Source organism: Squalius cephalus, assembly GCF_949319135.1.
Source record: "Squalius cephalus genome assembly, chromosome: 1".
Classification (NCBI taxonomy): Eukaryota; Metazoa; Chordata; class Actinopteri; order Cypriniformes; family Leuciscidae; genus Squalius; species Squalius cephalus.
In genome coordinates this window covers 32,063,855-32,081,061 of record NC_137122.1, presented here as the reverse complement: position 1 = coordinate 32,081,061, position 17,207 = coordinate 32,063,855, and the positions used below count along the sequence as shown (strand labels likewise).

Below are 17,207 nucleotides of genomic sequence, written 5' to 3'. Positions count from 1 at the left end.
TCAATTTAAAAAGTTATTATCAATATAACAACATATGTTTTTACATTGCTTTAACTCATCAAAATAAGTTTTGGCAATTTTCAACTTTGTTTATAAGTTACACAAGATTCAACTCAGTTTAATGCAATTTAAGTTGAAATGACTTAAACATCCAAGTTGATTGTACTTAATTTAAGGCAGCAACTTTTTTTTACATTATGGCTGTGAATTCATTATAAGACTCAATTGCTTTTTGCTTAATTGCTTACTGTCAGTATAACTTTGCAGCAACATCTTCAGGACTGTAAGAATTTTCATATAAAATGTTTGCGTTGTGTCCCTCTGAATCTCACACCAATGAGCCTATGAGGATTTTAGTGCTCAGTGTAGATAGTCACATTTCAGCAGGAAACCCCCGCAGTTTAGAAAGTGTGAATGCGCGTACGAGGCCCGGAATGTCAAACACACCTATAAAAAAAGTGAAATGCTTTGCAAGTACTGGACACCTGGGAAATTTGTGACACCGCTGACAGGGTGAGTGAGAAACGGTGATGAGCGGCCCCTAAACAAACGCGTTTATGATGCTATTTGACAGACAGTGTCACCACACAGAGAAATGGAGGCTGACCTAGGGAGACTTTTTGGCAGAAAGCCACCGCACATTTGTAGGCATAAACGTTTGCTCTTGCAAAGAAGGGTTAATAAGCGGATATGAAATTATTGCAATCATTTTACTATTCAGGCAGACAGAGTTTCAGCGACGTAAAGGAATCCCGATGATGAAGCAGGTGTTCTCCGAGAGGTGCCATCTGGCAGCAAAATTAGCAGCTTATGAGCCAGGTGCTCTTGTACCAGGGAAGAATCGGAGATGAGCTCCGAAAGTGATCTTTTACACGGGCCTCCAGGAGCATGACTGAGCACTGTTGCATAATGAGAGGCGACGACTGGGTGCTCTTTGTTTTGGATTATTTAAATGCGAGGGTGTTTATGCGTGTTGTGTAAACCTATTCTGCAAATATAGGAATTTCAGATCTTTAAATTGGATCATTGCTTGAGTGATCAATACACTAATTAACCTGTTAGGGATTATTGAGGGTTTCAGAATCCATGTGTTTTCACAGCCTGAACATTAGCTGTTAATCTTCTTGACTGCATTGCTTTTTCAAGCTCTTTTAAAGGGATAGTTCAACTTCAAATGAAAATTCTGGCATCATTTACTCACCCTCGTGTTTTGAAGAGCATTGGACGACCCCACTGACTTTTATTATATGCAGAAAAAACAGACATTCCTCAAAATATCTTCTTTTATATAAAGAATTAAAGTCCTGCAGGTGTGGATCATGAGGGTTGATGACAGAATGTTTATTTTGGTTGAACTAACTAGGTTATTGCCCCTCTTACATTTGAGACTAAAAAAGGCAACAAAACATAAGATTAAGCACAAAAAGTGAAATCATCTTTAAAAAAACAACAACAACAACAACAAAACACACCATGTCCTTATCTTGACTTTCTCTATTGGTGCTGTGTTGTAACTATGACGTCAGCTCCCCAGTTCATGGGATTTATCAAATGTTACTAATAGGCATTTATGCCTAATTTATAGTAAATTATACCGAGCAAATGTGGCAAAACTTTGGATTGATTCTCTACGGGTTATAGATGTAAACAATGAACAGAACGTCAATCTTGCATGACATATTCTGAAACATAATACTAAATAATGCTCTTTTTTGATTTAATGATCTCTCTAAGAAAACAAACTCTTATATTGACAGTTTCACCCCAGCATAATTTGATAGTAATATTGAAGCCATATTATGTATACATTTACAGGCATATTTGTAATGACGTATAATTAAAAAGTATTAAAAGTAGAACATTTTAAGGATATGTTGTAGGTTCCACTCAAATATTATAGGAAAATAACATTACTGCCACCTTGTGGTGAAAAGATGCAGGGCATACACACACAGCAAATAAATACACCTGATATTTTCCTTTTCCAGCTTGTGGTGTTCCATTAAAGAACATTGTTTTTCTTAATGATTGCTATTGTCTATGTTGTTCTCAAGACCAAATATTGTCATAGCAAGTAATGCAAGTAATAGCAAGTAATGCTTAAGTCTCTTACTGACTTTTCTGATGGTAATTTGCTTGTACCTTCTCTTTTGTTACAGGAAGTATTAGAACAAAACAGATCTGCAGCAACCATGGTCCCTTTTTCTAACACCTCTTCTCCAAGCCATCGCAATTCTGACAGGTGATCCCAGTCCTGAGTCCTCCTCTGATATCTGGTGTGATGTATACAAGACCTGGCAAGAGTCAAAAAGAGAGAACACAGCTTTTATTGTTCAGCAAGGGATGACACATATGCAGCCACAATGTTCCAGAGTCATTTCCAGCACTGTCATTGTGACAATTACCTTTCCAGCACTTTCCAGAGAGAATAGCCACCTACTGATAATTTAATATTTCTTGTGATTACAATTTTTTTCATGAACAGATTGAGATGATATTTTCTATTTCTTGATGTTAACAGTACGATTAAAATATTATATCCAAATGAAATTAAAGGAAAATTAATCTTTTTAGTCACGGAGCATGCAAACTACGTTGTTGATCTCATATCTAATAGTTTGATCATCTATGTAAACTTTTTATATATACATATTTTGCATTTTTATTATTAATATTATTATTATTGTTATTATTATTATATGCATCCATATTCTTTTCAGTTATATTCTTTCTTTTTTTTCTCTCTTACGAAAAAAATCTTTCAAAATACTACAGCGCCCAATATCAAATGTGTCGTCGCCTTGTGTTCAAATAATATTCGAGATCGCCATGGCAGTGATTTGTTTTTACTTTTTACTAAGAAAATTGCTGAATCACGTCCTCTTGTGGTATTTTCTGGAAATCTCCAGCAATAACGTGATTACGTCAGCCAGAGCGTGACTGGTCAGGGCGTGTTGGTAAAGGCCGCCGGAAGCCAGAAACGATAAGGAACATTTAAAACCGCAGTACCGGAAGCACAATTCTGTCATGCTGCTTTCCACTCGTAAAAGTCCTATAAAATGCCAGTGGAAGCTAATGTGTTATTCTTTTCTCGTGGTATAAAATAACAACGCAGATTAGTTATTTGAGCCAAAAATGACACAATCCATATTTATTCTTTTTCATTTTAGTTTTTTAAGAGAACAAGACTTATGTTCCCTTATTTGGCATCATATACTGCAGGGAAGGGGAACGTCTGTCCTGGAGGGCCGCTGTCCTGCAGAGTTTAGTTCCAAGTCAACCCTGATAAAAAACTCACCTGCCTGTAGCCTTGGTGATCCTGAAGACGGTGTGTTGTTCAGGTGTGTTTGATTAGGGTTGGAACTAAACTCTGCAGAACAGCGGACCGACATTCCCCATCCCCGATAGACAGTGCTATGGCACTGCAGTAAACTATCAATAATAGGCTACTAAAATTGGTGCAAGTGTATGGCTCCTGTAATGTCAAGTGGCTGTATTTATAATTTTGAATATCCTAAAGAATAGACTTCTACTGAAGTTTTAAAGAATTTACAAGTAGTGTAAATCGGTTTTGCAGAAATCAATATTGAACTTAGATTATTTGATATCCCTTATGGAAGAGAAGCAAATGCCCATGCATTGATTTTCAATTGGAAGATGGGATTGCACAATGAAAAGCAATGTAGTGAGTGTATTGTTAGGGGCCGTTCACACAAAACCATTCCACTGGATACTTTTCAATATAACCACGCACTAGACGGACGCCTTTAACCGTTGCGCACGCGTCTCGCGCATGACACGGTATTCGAAATACGCAGAGCTCAAGTTAAAATAAGTCCCAATTTTTATTTTATTTTTAAATGCGTTTCTAGACCACGATTGTTGTTTCACTGACCCGCGTCTCGCGGTTTTAACGTCAAAAACGTGAGAACCGGCCCTACTATGTACGTTAACTAATGACTGCATTGTAATAATCATACGTTGTGTATGATAGCAACAACGATAAAGGGCTTTCCAAGACAGTAGAAATAAACAACTTACGTGCTGGTTTGGGACACCCAGCCATAAACTACAGAATAGTGTTTAGAAACCTCGACTAACTTACTTTTATTTTGAAAATACAATCCCCTGTTGCTGCCAGATTCATACCTCCAGCGATGACATCTCAAAAACCCGCAGACGACTAGAAAAACGCCAAACAAACTGGCTGTGCTTGTTCGAGGCGAAAGGCTTTAGAAAGGACTGGAGGCACCAATATAAGTGGATTTGCCTACAATTTCGGTAAGATACACATTTACCGTCATGCCAAGTGAAATACCTTGGTTAAAAATAACGTTTTTAACGTAAAACATACGACAACCAGATATTGTTTTTTCTCCTTTTTCCTGTATAACGCTAACGTTAGTTGTTATTGCACTACATCGCGCGATTTTGACTTAAATCTATTAACGTTCGTTTTATTTCACCTTTCCCAGTTCGGTTTTTAACTAAATCATTTATCTCGTTAAGTTATCTCGTTTTAATAACGTTTAAGTTAGTGTTTGTTCGTATAACGTTAACGTTAATTGTTTATAATAAATACGTAACTTAGTTGATAGTTGGAGTATTGAGATTTTCCTAATCCTGTATGATTCAGCATTAACGTTAGTGGATCGCCGCTCAAAGTGAAGCCGCTTCCAGATACACAACAGTTAAAGTTACGTAATGGCGTTAGCTTATCGTGCTAAACAGGATGGATCACCTCAACTCTTTGACAGGCCTTCCTCGGCATTTAAAGCCTGTTTTACTCTTTAGGTTGATTCCTGATGTTTGTATTGGCAGCTTGGCTGATTGCTATGACAACAGCTCACTGTCGGTCAGAGGTGATGGTTTTATTTTCTGTCTCCAGTCCAGCAGCTGAAGGCTTTTCACCGCTGTGCCATGGAGTTTCCTGATCTCGGGGAGCACTGCTCAGAGAAGACCTGCAAACGTCTCGGTATGTGGGGTTTCTCTCAGATTACACACTGTGACAGTGTCCCATATAGCAGGCCTCAACCGTAAAGGCCTAGTAATGTTAGTCTTATTGGCCTGGTCTGACTTGTCACTTTGCCTGTCAACATTTTCACTGGCCTCTAAAAATGATACACTATTTTTGAACACTATACAGTACCTTTCAAATGTTTGGGGTCAGATTGTTTATTTGGAAGAAATTAATGCTTTTAAAAAAAAAACAAAAAAAACAAGGACAAATTATGTTGACAGTAAAGACATTTATAATGTTACAAAAGATATCACTTTAAAATAAACCCTGTTCTTTTGAACTTTCTGTTTTTTCAAAGATTCCTGAATAAAATGTATAAAGGTTTACACAAATATTAAGCAGCACAATTCATTCTAACGTTAATATAATTCATAATATGAATAAAGTTTGAGCAGCAAATCATAAAGTTAAAATGATTTCTGAAGGATCATGTGACACTGAAGTCTTTGTCATCACAAGAATAAATTACATTGTTAAAATATATTTGTAGTACAGTTAATATTTCACAATATTACTGTTTTTACTGAATTTTAAATCCTTGGTGAGGCAGAGCAGAAGAGACCTTTTTTTTTAACAGACCCCAAACTTTTCATTTGGCCTACATTTATTTCACGAAAACAATTATAGCCTACAGTGTTAGCTTTTTCTTTGGCAATAATAGTTGAAACTTGTACATCTATAAACTCCATGACAGCTTTGTAAATACTAATGTAAGCCAGACTGGGTGATGATAATCATTAGCCTGCTTATTGCTTATAAACTCTCTACTAAATAAATAAATAAATAAATATGAATGTTGAGTTGTTCTGGATGAGCGGTCAGTTATACAGTGTTGCTTTGGGCATCGGCCATTTTCTGAAGTGCTGTGATTGACCAATCAGAATTGGAGAGCATGGAATAAAAATTCATATACACATGATGGCATTCTGGGCAAAAATTGTTGATCATTTCAATCCTGTTTTTAACTAATGCTTCTAAGCCTATGAAAAGTCACTCTCGCTGTTTCTACCATTTGGCCATCCTTATTGTTGAGCCCCGTAAAGCATGTGAATTATTAATGTTTGTATATGGACTTTACATGATGAATGGCAAATACATTAAATTACTTTAGGTGTGGCATTTCCTCTTGTCTGACCTTGTTTATAACCACAAAATCTAGTCATGTGATAAACCAGTATGTCAGCCGGGTCAATCAATTGTGCAGTATTCAGTCAAGCTGATCAAAAACATTGTCTGATAATTGTACCCTTATTTATGTTGTGTAGTTTCAGCGATTAGTTCTATTATTTGCCATACATTATTTACACACACTTGAACAGCCATCACCGACTGAAAAACCCATATAGGTCGGTGTATCTTCTGTATGCTCTTAGTGATTCAGTGTTAGTTGATGTATCACACTTTTTTGGTCTTTTCATAATGTCCTGTGTGTGTGTGTACACTACAGATTTTCTTCCTATGAAATGTGATGCCTGTGAAGAAATTTTCTGCAAAGACCACATAACTTATGCAAATCACAAGTGCACTTCATCATATAAGAAGGTGTGTATAATTGTCTAATGAATAATAATCTTGCCCCATTGTATATTTAACTAATGCTTAAAACATACAGGTTGTGGCTGATACATGTTTGTTTTCTTGTGCAGGATGTCCAGGTTCCTGTATGTCCGTTGTGCAACACCCCCATTCCCATTAGAAGAGGGGAAATGCCAGACATCAAAGTTGGGGAACACATAGACAGAGACTGCAAATCTGACCCTGCTCAGAGGAAACGAAAGGTAGCACGAAAGCAAAAAGTCAAGTCAAGTCACCTTTATTTATATAGTGCTTTATACAATACAGATTGTGTCAAAGCAGCTTTACAGTGATAATAGGAGAATATTGCATTCCGGCTGTTGTTCAGCTGAAATCAGTTCAGTGTTGATTCAGTTCCATTGTAAAGATGATACAGCAGTTTTACAAAAAAACAAGCCGTCATCCAGGTCAGGTCTCATACTACAGCGTCAGTACAGTCAGATCAATATTGTTGAATATTAAGTGTCCCCAACTAAGCAAGCCAGACCAGAGACAACAGTGGCAAGGAACCCAAACTCCATCAGATGACAGAATGGGAAAAAAAAAAACCTTTGGAGAAACCATGTTCAGTCGGGGTGCCAGCTCTCCACTGGCCATGATTCAGGCTGCATCACAAGTCGGAAATCAGATCGGAATCGGTAGCATTCAAAATATTCATCCAGTTCCTTTTGCTTGAAGATCGGATTCATCACACCGGTATGGAGCCGAAGCTGGTCATAGGTCTGTGCGGTGGACCTGTCTGGTTCTTGTGGTCTTTGTTCTCTTCTAAGACAGTTGAAAAGTAAGCAGATCTAGCAGTTTTGAAGGCCTTTCTGTTGTCAAGCAACCGTTGTCTAAAGTGCTGGAAAAGAGAGAGTCAATAGTTTCTGTTGCAACATCCAGTTCTTCTGAGCTATCTGGAATGCGGAGGAGTAGAAACTGATCAGGAAGATTATTTCTAAAGCAAGCTCTAGTGGTAGAAGTGATCGTTCTCCCATATTTGTAACAGGGAATTGGTTCCGCAGCCTTGGCTAAATGTAGTATGCACGAGACTAGATAATGATCTGAGATGTCGTTGCTCTGCTTCAGAATTTCAACGCCATCTTAAGTATGATAACGACAATCAGTGGGTCCTGACACGTGTTGTCTAGCTCCAATAGAGTTTAGAATGTCTGTAAATGACAATCCCAATTCATCTTTTTCATTATCTACATGTTTATTAAAATCACCAACAGTTAAGATTTTGTCTGCAGCCGGTACTAGTTCCATTAGAAAATCATCAAATTCTTTGATAAAATCTATATGGTGGTCTGTATACAGTAGCCAGTACAAATAGCAAATGGGATTTATCACTTAACACTGGATAGCGTTACATAAAGCACCATCACTTCAAAAGAATTATAGTCTGGAAATACTGCTATAAATTACAGCTACAGGAAAATATGTCTCAACAAAATCTATACTGACCTGATTGTCCCCCCCTCCCCCAACAGATCTTTACAAATAAATGCTCCAAGGGCGGCTGTAAGCAGAAGGAAATGATTCGGGTGACATGTGACCAGTGCCACTTGAATTACTGTCTCAAACATAGACATCCTCTCGACCATGACTGTAAGACTGACAGCAAGCCGGTCTCCAAAACAGGGTAAGCATAGTAGTTTATTTTTAATAATGATAAGTTATGCTTTCTGCAGGGTTAGTACACTAGTAATAGTGGGGTTTGTTTTTTTAGGCATGCTGCTTTATTGAGGGCTCAAGCCTCCTCTTCTAGTAACTCTGGGGCGTCATCCACTAGAGGGAGCTCTAGGGCCATGTCTAATGGAGTAACTGGAAACACTAGACCTCAGAGCAGCAGGTAAGCATTTTTGGTGTAAGCGATGCCCTCAGAAATGTCAAGTGAATATACACCAGTGGGGATTTCTTTAAGACTGCAAGGGAAGCTCGGCTTCCCCTATAATGTCAAAAGAATTAATGGTCAAATATGTACTATTGTGTTAACATTTTATTGACTAAAAATGCGTTAGAAAACGTTCATCTCAAAGACGAGTTCGTTCAGAATCAGCTACATACAGCAGGTCGGCTGACTCGATCTCCTTCTCATACATTCCCGTAGCGTCACAGACAGTACATTTCCCTGTTGAAGCCCAGCGTCCATTGACTTCAATGGGGCTGCTATGAACAGTTTTTTTCAGCGCTTCGAAACTAGACGGCCATTGGATAAATGCTGCGATTATGTCCCGCCCACGGACGCTCAGCGTCTCTGGGGGTGAATGAGGAGTGGGCTGGCCCGGACTCCGGGCTTCCGCGTGATGATTGGAGGGGCTGCATCTCCTTTTGATTGACAGCGATTTCATACAATAAAAAGTCGCTGCCGCTGAAGCTATTCGAGCTCAGTCCCATCGCGGATTTTTTAAGTGATAGTCAAAAGATAAACTGCTGCTACCTCTTTCTTGGTATTTGCTTGTCGAAATTGCTAGCCATTTTTAATAAAACATTTCACACAATTATACATTCATACCTTTATTATATTATTACTTATCCTATTATATTTTTTATAATATTATTTGTAATAATTAAAACAATAAATATTAAAATAATTAAAAATAGCCTATATATTATTAGTAGTATTATTATTATACTTTATTATATTGTTATTTATACCTTTATTATATTATTACATTTATACAATTATACCTAACTCTGCTGGCCATTGAGAGGACACACTGGTCAAGTCACTGGAAAAGACACCTAGTTGGAACGATATAGGGTCACAGAGCATTTTCTTGAAAAGGAACGTTGGGCAGAATTTACGTATAAATAAATGGACAATTTTTATGATGTAGGCCGAAAATGAGCTTCCCCTCTTTGAAAGACCAGCAGCCGCCACTGATATACACTAATGTTCAGAAGTTTGTGGTTGGTAGATGTTTTTGAAAAAATGTCTGTTTTGCTTACCAAGGCTGCATGCATGTGGTCAAAAATACAGTAAAAAGTGTAATGTTGTGAAATATTACAATTTCACACACACAAACACAAAATAAAAAGTTTTTCTATTTGAATATAGTTTCAAATGTAATGTATTCCTGTGACGGCAAAGCTGAATTTTCAGCATCTTTACTCCAGTCTTCAGTTAGTGTCACACGGGCGCTCGCTGCTGCATAAGCCGTCACATGGTAGAAATGTCCAAATACAAACATGTGTTCAACAATCTGAAAGAAGTCGAGCCATTTCTTTGTTGTTCATTGTTTACACTAGAAAAGGCGAAAAAACGTATTACATTAAGTTTTCTCCATGAATGAATGCGAGTTACTATGGCAATTCTTGATGCAGCATGAATGAACTACAATGGTGACATTTTTCACAAGCACGATAGAAAACATGAATAGTATCTTTGATGAATGTAAAGTTTAAAAGAACAGCTTTTAATTGAAATGCAAATTTTTGTAACATTCTAAATTCACTTTTGATCAGTTGAATGCATCCTTGCTTTTTAAAAGTACTTTTAAAAAGTCTTACTGATCCCAAACTTTTGAACGGCAATTGAAATGACACACGTTTTGAGTGTTTTCTCAGGCACTAATTACTGTCTGTTGCCCCTCAGTACACTATGGACATCTCCTGCATCTCCACCCATGGTGTCTCCCACAGCACAGAATGTAATTCCCTCATCAGTGTCATATCAAGGCGGGCTGGTGCGTTGCTCATTTTGAGATAGTTTAAAGGTTTACAGTGTTTTTAAAAGTCTATGTTTGAGTGTCTTTGAACCATGCATTGTTGTTTTACTTCACAGACGGAGGAGCAGGCCCTCCAGAGAGCATTAGAAATGTCACTGGCTGAATCTGCTCGAACAAGCCAGCCTACTCTAAGGTATTTCTGAACTCTTCTGGCCTAACAATAAACATTTAGACTTTTAAAATTACTATTGTTAAACAGTTCAGATTAAATGATTCTATAAAAAGAAAAAAAAATGTGGTTCTTTTAACGGTTCTGGAACGTTTGCAAGATTGTGGCTAGATGCAATACATTTGAACATTTATGCAATAAATGTTGAAGTGTAACTGCCGATTTTCAACCTGCTTTGTATTGTTACAGTGTAGGTAGTATATGTAAATGAGCAATATTTATTTGTTCTCCGTGTTACCTGGACTGAGATATTTACGTTTATTTGTCAGCAAAAGGACTTTTGACAGGGTCAGGGCTTTTGTGAAAACTACAGATTATACTTCTGCGTTTTCAGGTCGACATAAGGGGTTATTAACTGAACAGTTATTATAAGGGTAGGTTTATCAAAAATCAAAAATGAAAATTGTATCTTACTTTGTCTACTCTTTAAACAACATTATGTTAAAAATGGAATACTAAGGAAACCGCTTAAGGCCAATGTGTTCTCACACTGACAGACGCGGACCAATGGCGACAGTCACCAGATTACAGCACGTCACTTCTCAGACTGTCTAATTCAGATTCAGCATGTTCAATCGGTGAAAACAGGCTCAGACAAAACCCAACAAAACCCAACAAACTGTCTTTTGCCGTCTGTCAGTGTCTGGTGGTGTGGTGTGAATTGGCCTGTACCTGTACACGACGGCGTTTTGATTCGGGGGGTTGGGCGGAACTTTTTTTTTTTTTTGGTTTTCCGTCGCAGGCGTTCTTTCCATATTTACCATTCTTTGCAGCCTTTAGCCACCGCCTACAACGCGCTTTGAATTCTTGCACCCACGTGAACAATACAGGTTGCCATTATGACTAAAAGCTTGCTAAGAAGCATTTCCTAAAGCAAGGTGGTATTTGACTCTGGTAAGAGTATCCACAGCATACTGGTGGGAGTGGTCTTAGATGGCAAGTGCATTATGGGTGTTGAAGTTCTCCTACCTATTTGGCAAAAAGGAAGACAACAGCCTCTTTTCTCTGTTTTCTCTAGTTAGGTAGCACTGGCTTCTTTCTCTTTTTTGCTACTTTTTTGCTACTGTATAGGCAGCCAAGTTTTATTAAAAGCCCGTTTTGCCAGCAGCGAATTAAAGCAAAAAGTAGTATTATTTCCTTTTTTCTTTTTTTTTTCTTTTTGCTGATGCTGATAACTGACTGTGTGCATTTCAGTCCCCAGGAGCAGGAGGATCTGGCCATGGCTCAGGCTCTCGCTGCTAGTGAGGAAGAATACAGGCGACAGCAGCAGAGACAGGTAGCCAGAAACCCTTACAGTCAGTAGCATGCTATGCTATGCTAACAGGACCTCATCTAGGTACATAGCCCAAGGGGCATCTCTGTTTATGTCTAATCTTTTGGGTGCTGGGCATACTGAAAAATACTGAAATGGTTAGTATTTGTTAAGCATGCAGCTAAATATTATGAAGAATCAACATCTGACACATTGAAAGTGGGTGAGCGGTAACATCTGGGCTGCAAAAACATTGTACTATTTAAAAACAATATGTTTTGTCTATCAATATTTGCAATTGAACTGGCCTAGGTTTACGTGTTATAATAATTTCAAATAAGAGAAAAGATGATTCCATGAATCGCGCTTTATAATATGAAATTGAATAAAAATTTGCATGATAGTTGTAGAACTATCATCTTGTTAATAGTGATGCACCAAAATAAATGTCCTACCAAAAAAGTATATAAAAATAAATATAAATAAAATATGTAATAAATTTTTCATTTAGCCAAAAAATAAAGTGTATTTAATAGTCAATTAATTGATCAAATTTATTTAATAGTCAACACTAAAATAAATATTAAGTTACATATAAACATTTAAATTGTGCTTTAGGCAGTTTTTATATTAACCTTTAATGATATAGTTGAAATATTGATCATTTAAATAGTAGCTGTAATAAACTTGTTTTCGTGACCGAATTATTCAAACATGCATTAAAAAAATGAAGACAACAGGTTAAATAATAATATAATGAATATGTTAAAGGATATATATTTAGTAAAATGCTCCTGTCTAGAGTTTTATTTTTTTATTTTTTTTAGAGCTAACTAGAAAAACTCTAGCTTTGGCTAACTCTAGCTCATTTAGTTGTTTACAAGACAGCACAAAGGTTGCATGTTGGTGAATCAACCAGGTTTGTCTGTGAAAGATACTACTACAGTGATTGAATACTTGATCTCTAATTGTTTTTTCATTGTCTTCTCAATCCACAGGGAGGTGTTTCCAAACAGTCCAGCTGCTGCCTGTCTTAATGTGAGGTGGCCCTGACCAACTTTAATCTGCCTCAATCTGCACATAAGCACCAATAATGTACTAGTGAGCTGCACATGTGGATTCCTCAGTCCAGCATATAAAGCTTCTACTTTCCAAATCAAAACAACTGAAGGCTGTTATGTTGTCAAAGTTTTTCTGTTTTGCGTCACTCTTTAGCGTGCTTCTTAGACAGGCAATTGTGCCGTTTTGGCAAGTGGTGCTTCATGTAAATATTTTATATAGTGATCATGTTAATCTGTCAATCAGTGTAGATGTCTTTTGAAATAAATTATTTTAAAGTGCTTACTTCACTCTCTACTCTATTGGTCACACCTTGAATGAGTTAAACGTAAGCTGTGTTACATTGCAAGGCAAAGTATATAATTCTGAAAGACATTTACTTATTAAAAGGATTTAAAAAAATACAAGAATCCCAAGATCATGAAACAAATAATTTGCACCGATGAATAACCCTCCCCTAAACCTAACCGCCACTGGGGCGTAAGTGGATTGTACAAATTCAGACGAATTGGCCACCTATTTGCCAAAATATAAAATAGTTCAGAATTTCCATGAAACCATTGGCATTTCCCATGAAATCCATCCCGAATGCTCTACAACATAAATCATTATTATAGGTTTATCAAAGGGTATTTGGGTAAATGCATGGTTTGGAAGATTTTCCTTTTCAATTTTTACATTAATAACATTTTGTTTTTATCAAAAGTGTAGCTTTAAAACAAACTCAATGACCTTCAGTCTTTGTTTTGAATGCAATTACTCAGCAGATCCGGAACTGGTGGTTTGTCTCTAAAAAATGATTAATGTTTCCAATAAAGACTCTGTCAACTGTAAGGTGAGTCACAATATGAAATGCTGATAGATTAATGGCCATTAATATGCATTTTTGTTTTTTAGATGCTGGCAGCACTGCAGCAATCTTTTTGCTTGCTGTTACTGTGCTCTCCAAACATGAAAAATAAAATAATATACTTGGGTTCTTTCTTAAAATCTAGGATCTAGGTAATCACATCAATTATTAGGCCAAAATGTTCACATAGTGATGTAACCCATGCATTAACACCGAAAAGCTAAGTGCTATAGCACGTCAGAGCACCATGCCTCTTCATTCAGGGTCATATCAAAATGACAGACAATTATAGATAATTACACTAATTCATATTCCGATCAGTTATTTTTTATAATGGGTGATTTCTTTTTTGAGTGTCATTAAATGTACACCAGGTAGTTTTTTTGTTCAAAATTAACCAAATTTAAATAATGAGCCAATATATCATGAATCCTTCCAAAACGTGTTTTTGTCTAACCCTGATTCACTATGGTAAGCCTATTATAAGTGTTTATAATTTAGACCTGACAGGATGGTTTTCGTGGGAAATTGCATACATGCGTCACTCGAAAACAAAAACAAACGCCAAACAGGAGAGTCTGCTGGGAAAAAGAGAACACGACAGAGCTCGTAATAAAACAAGAATTAACATCACCTTGGCTTTTTGGAGATGGCGCGTGAACTGAGTGACTTGAAATGTTGTAAAAGTGACGCAGAGATGGAGTTTTTATTACTCAACAAGTGAGTAAGGTATTTCATTGAACAGATAAATTGCTATATGTAGCTCTCTAACAGAGTTCATTGTAAAGCATTATCTATTGTGAAGGATAACTTCATTATGGTTGTTGTAGTGCTGTGCTGGAATTTATTTTCAAAAAAGAACCGTGATTATTAATGGCTAAAGCTACAGTGACGTCTTCAGCTAGTCAGCTTGTGATCCTTTCTATCTAAACTGATTATATCTCTTAAGCCTAGTAGGGAATGTTTTATGAGCAGTAGGAAAACCATAGCACAACCAAGTCGTCACCTTTATTTATATAGTGCTTTTTACAATACAGATTGATTTAAATGTCCCCAACTAAGCAAGCCAAAAGCCAAGGCAACAGTGGCAAGGAACCAAAACTCCATCAGGTGACAGAATGGAGAAAAAAAAACCTTGGGAGAAACCAGGCTCAGTCGGGGGGCCAGTTCTTCTCTGGCCAACGAACGAACGGTGTGATTATGATTCGAGCACCATTACAGGTCAGAAGTCAGATTGGATCAGAACATTCAGAATATTTATCCAGTTCCATCTGGATGGAGGTCGGAGTCATCACGCCGGTATGGAGACGGGTTTGTTGAGGTGTCCATGAGGCCTTCACAGGGCATGACGAGGCTGGCACTTCAGGGATGCGTTGTGGTCGTGTCCAGGCACAGGTTCCCCATCTGATCTGGATACGGCCCGGATACGGCTGACTTCAGTAAACCTCGGAATAAACGGAAAGACTAACATTGGCGTAGATGCCATTCTTCTTATGATGTAACGAGTACATCAGGTGTTATAGGAAGTGTCCCCGGTTCCGGCTGACCTAATCTATGCAGCCTAATAATCATTTAACTGATTTGAATAATAGAAATGTATAATGTTCTATGTGAATGCCAGTTAAAAGAGATGCGTTTTTAGTCTAGATTTAAACTGACAGAGTGTGTCTGCTTCCCAGACAATGTTAGGAAGACTGTTCCAAAGTTTTGGTGCTAAATAGGAAAATGATCTACCGCCAAGGCGCCAACAGTTGATTTTGATATTCTAGGCATTATCAACTGGCCAGAATTTTGAGATCGCAATAGACGTGGAGGACTATAATGCGTTAAGAGCTCGCTCAAGTGCTGGCGAGCTAAACCATTTAGTGCTTTGTAAGTAATCAGCAATATTTTAAAATGTATATGTTACCGGCAAAGTGTGAAATCCCGGTATTGTATAGAATGCCTAGGCAATATATAGAATTCCTGATGGTTTTATCTATAGAATGCCGGATTACACACTTTGCCGGTAACATATACAATGTTTAATAGGGAGCCAATACAGTGTTGACAGAACCGGGCTAATATGGTCGTACTTCCTGGTTCTAGTGAGAACTCTAGCTGCTGCGTTTTGGACCAGCTGTAGTTTGTTTATTAAGCGTGCAGGGCAACCACTTAAAATAGCATTACAATAATCTAGCCTTGAGGTCATGAACTAACTGTTCTGCATTTTTCATTGAAAGCATATGGCGTAATTTAGATATATTTTTAAGATGGAAGAATGTGGTTTTACAGATGCTAGAAACGTGACTTTCAAATGAAAAATTGGTATCAAAGATCACACCCAGGTTCCTAACCGATGACGAAGACTTGACAGAGCAGCCATCAAGTGTTAGACAGTATTCTAGGTTATTAATTGAGGAAGTTTTTTGTCTAATAATTAGAATCTCAGTTTTTTCAGAGTTTAGTAGTAGGAAATTACTAGTCATCCAAATTTTTATATCAGCTATGCATTCCGTTAATTTTGTGAATTGGTAAGTTTTGTCAGGGCGTGAAGAAATATAGAGCTGAGTATCATCAGCATAACAGTGAAAACTAATGCCATGCTTCCTAATGATATCTCCCAAGGGTAGCATATACAGAGTGAACAGCAGCGGTCCTAGTACTGAGCCTTGTGGTACTCCATACTGAACTTTTGATCGATATGACATCTAATCGTTTATTGCTACAAACTGATAACGTCAGATAAGTATAATTTAAACCATGCTAGTGCAGTTCCACTGATGCCAACATAATTTTCGAGTCTATTCAAAAGAATGTTGTGGTCGATAGTGTCAAATGCAGCACTAAGATCCAGTAACACTAATAGAGATACAACCACAGTCGGATGCTAAGAGCAAATCATTTGTAACTCTAATGAGAGCGGTCTCAGTACTATGGTACGGTCTAAATCCTGACTGGAAATCCTCACAGATACCATTTCTTTGAGGATACTGCCTTTTCTAGTAATTTTGACAGAAAAGGTAGATTCGAGATCGGCCTGTAATTCACTAATTCTGTAGGATCAAGGTGTGTTTTTTTAACAAGAGGTTTAATAACAGCCAGCTTAAAAGTTTTTGGTACATATCCTAGTGACAAAGATGAATTAATGATATTAAGAAGAGGATCTATGACCTCTGGAAGCATCTCTTTCAGTAGCTTAGTCGGTATAGGGCAGGGTTCACCAATCTCGGTCCTGGAGGGCCGCTGTCCTGCAGAGTTTAGCTCCAACCAGCTCCAACACACCTGTATGAAAGTTTCTAGTATGCCTATTGCCTAGTGAGACCTTGATTAGCTGGTTCAGGTGTGTTTAATTGGGGTTGGAGCTAAACTCTGCAGGACATCGGCCCTCCAGGACTGAGATTGGTGAACCCTGGTATAGGGTCTAACATACATGTTGTTAATTTAGATGATTTAATGAGTTTAGAAAATTCTTCCTCTCCGATACCAATGAAAGAAAGGAATTTTTCCTCAGGGAGACTACAATGCACTGCCTGATGTGATACTGTAGTAGACGGTTGCATAGTTTAATTTTGCATAGTGACGGTTGC

At 37.5% G+C, this 17,207-nt stretch overlaps 1 protein-coding gene across 2 annotated transcripts; it reads left to right on the top strand.

Annotated features, from left to right (window-relative positions):
- Positions 1 to 4,133: 4,133 nt before the first annotated feature.
- Positions 4,134 to 13,073, top strand: zfand2a (zinc finger, AN1-type domain 2A). 2 transcript variants are annotated; one of them, XM_079883921.1, is made up of 10 exons: positions 4,134 to 4,281; positions 4,889 to 4,975; positions 6,468 to 6,562; positions 6,667 to 6,798; positions 8,068 to 8,219; positions 8,307 to 8,429; positions 10,176 to 10,266; positions 10,365 to 10,441; positions 11,672 to 11,753; positions 12,728 to 13,073. In XM_079883921.1, exons 2-10 carry the CDS (start codon positions 4,921 to 4,923, stop codon positions 12,764 to 12,766), a joined length of 846 nt encoding a protein of 281 aa, XP_079740047.1. In that variant the 5' UTR covers positions 4,134 to 4,281; positions 4,889 to 4,920; the 3' UTR covers positions 12,767 to 13,073. The 2 variants fall into 2 exon arrangements, with proteins under 2 accessions (XP_079740047.1, XP_079740048.1); XM_079883922.1 differs by having other exon boundaries at positions 4,151 to 4,281; positions 11,672 to 11,813.
- Positions 13,074 to 17,207: the final 4,134 nt, after the last annotated feature.

Bases quoted from the DNA above. Each gene is read 5' to 3' on its own strand.
- zfand2a (XM_079883921.1), top strand. From the start codon at position 4,921: ATGGAGTTTCCTGATCTCGGGGAGCACTGCTCAGAGAAGACCTGCAAA. The intron at 8,220-8,306 runs GTAAGCATAGTA...TTGTTTTTTTAG, and splicing joins AAGCCGGTCTCCAAAACAGG to GCATGCTGCTTTATTGAGGG. The intron at 11,754-12,727 runs GTAGCCAGAAAC...CTCAATCCACAG, and splicing joins GGCGACAGCAGCAGAGACAG to GGAGGTGTTTCCAAACAGTC.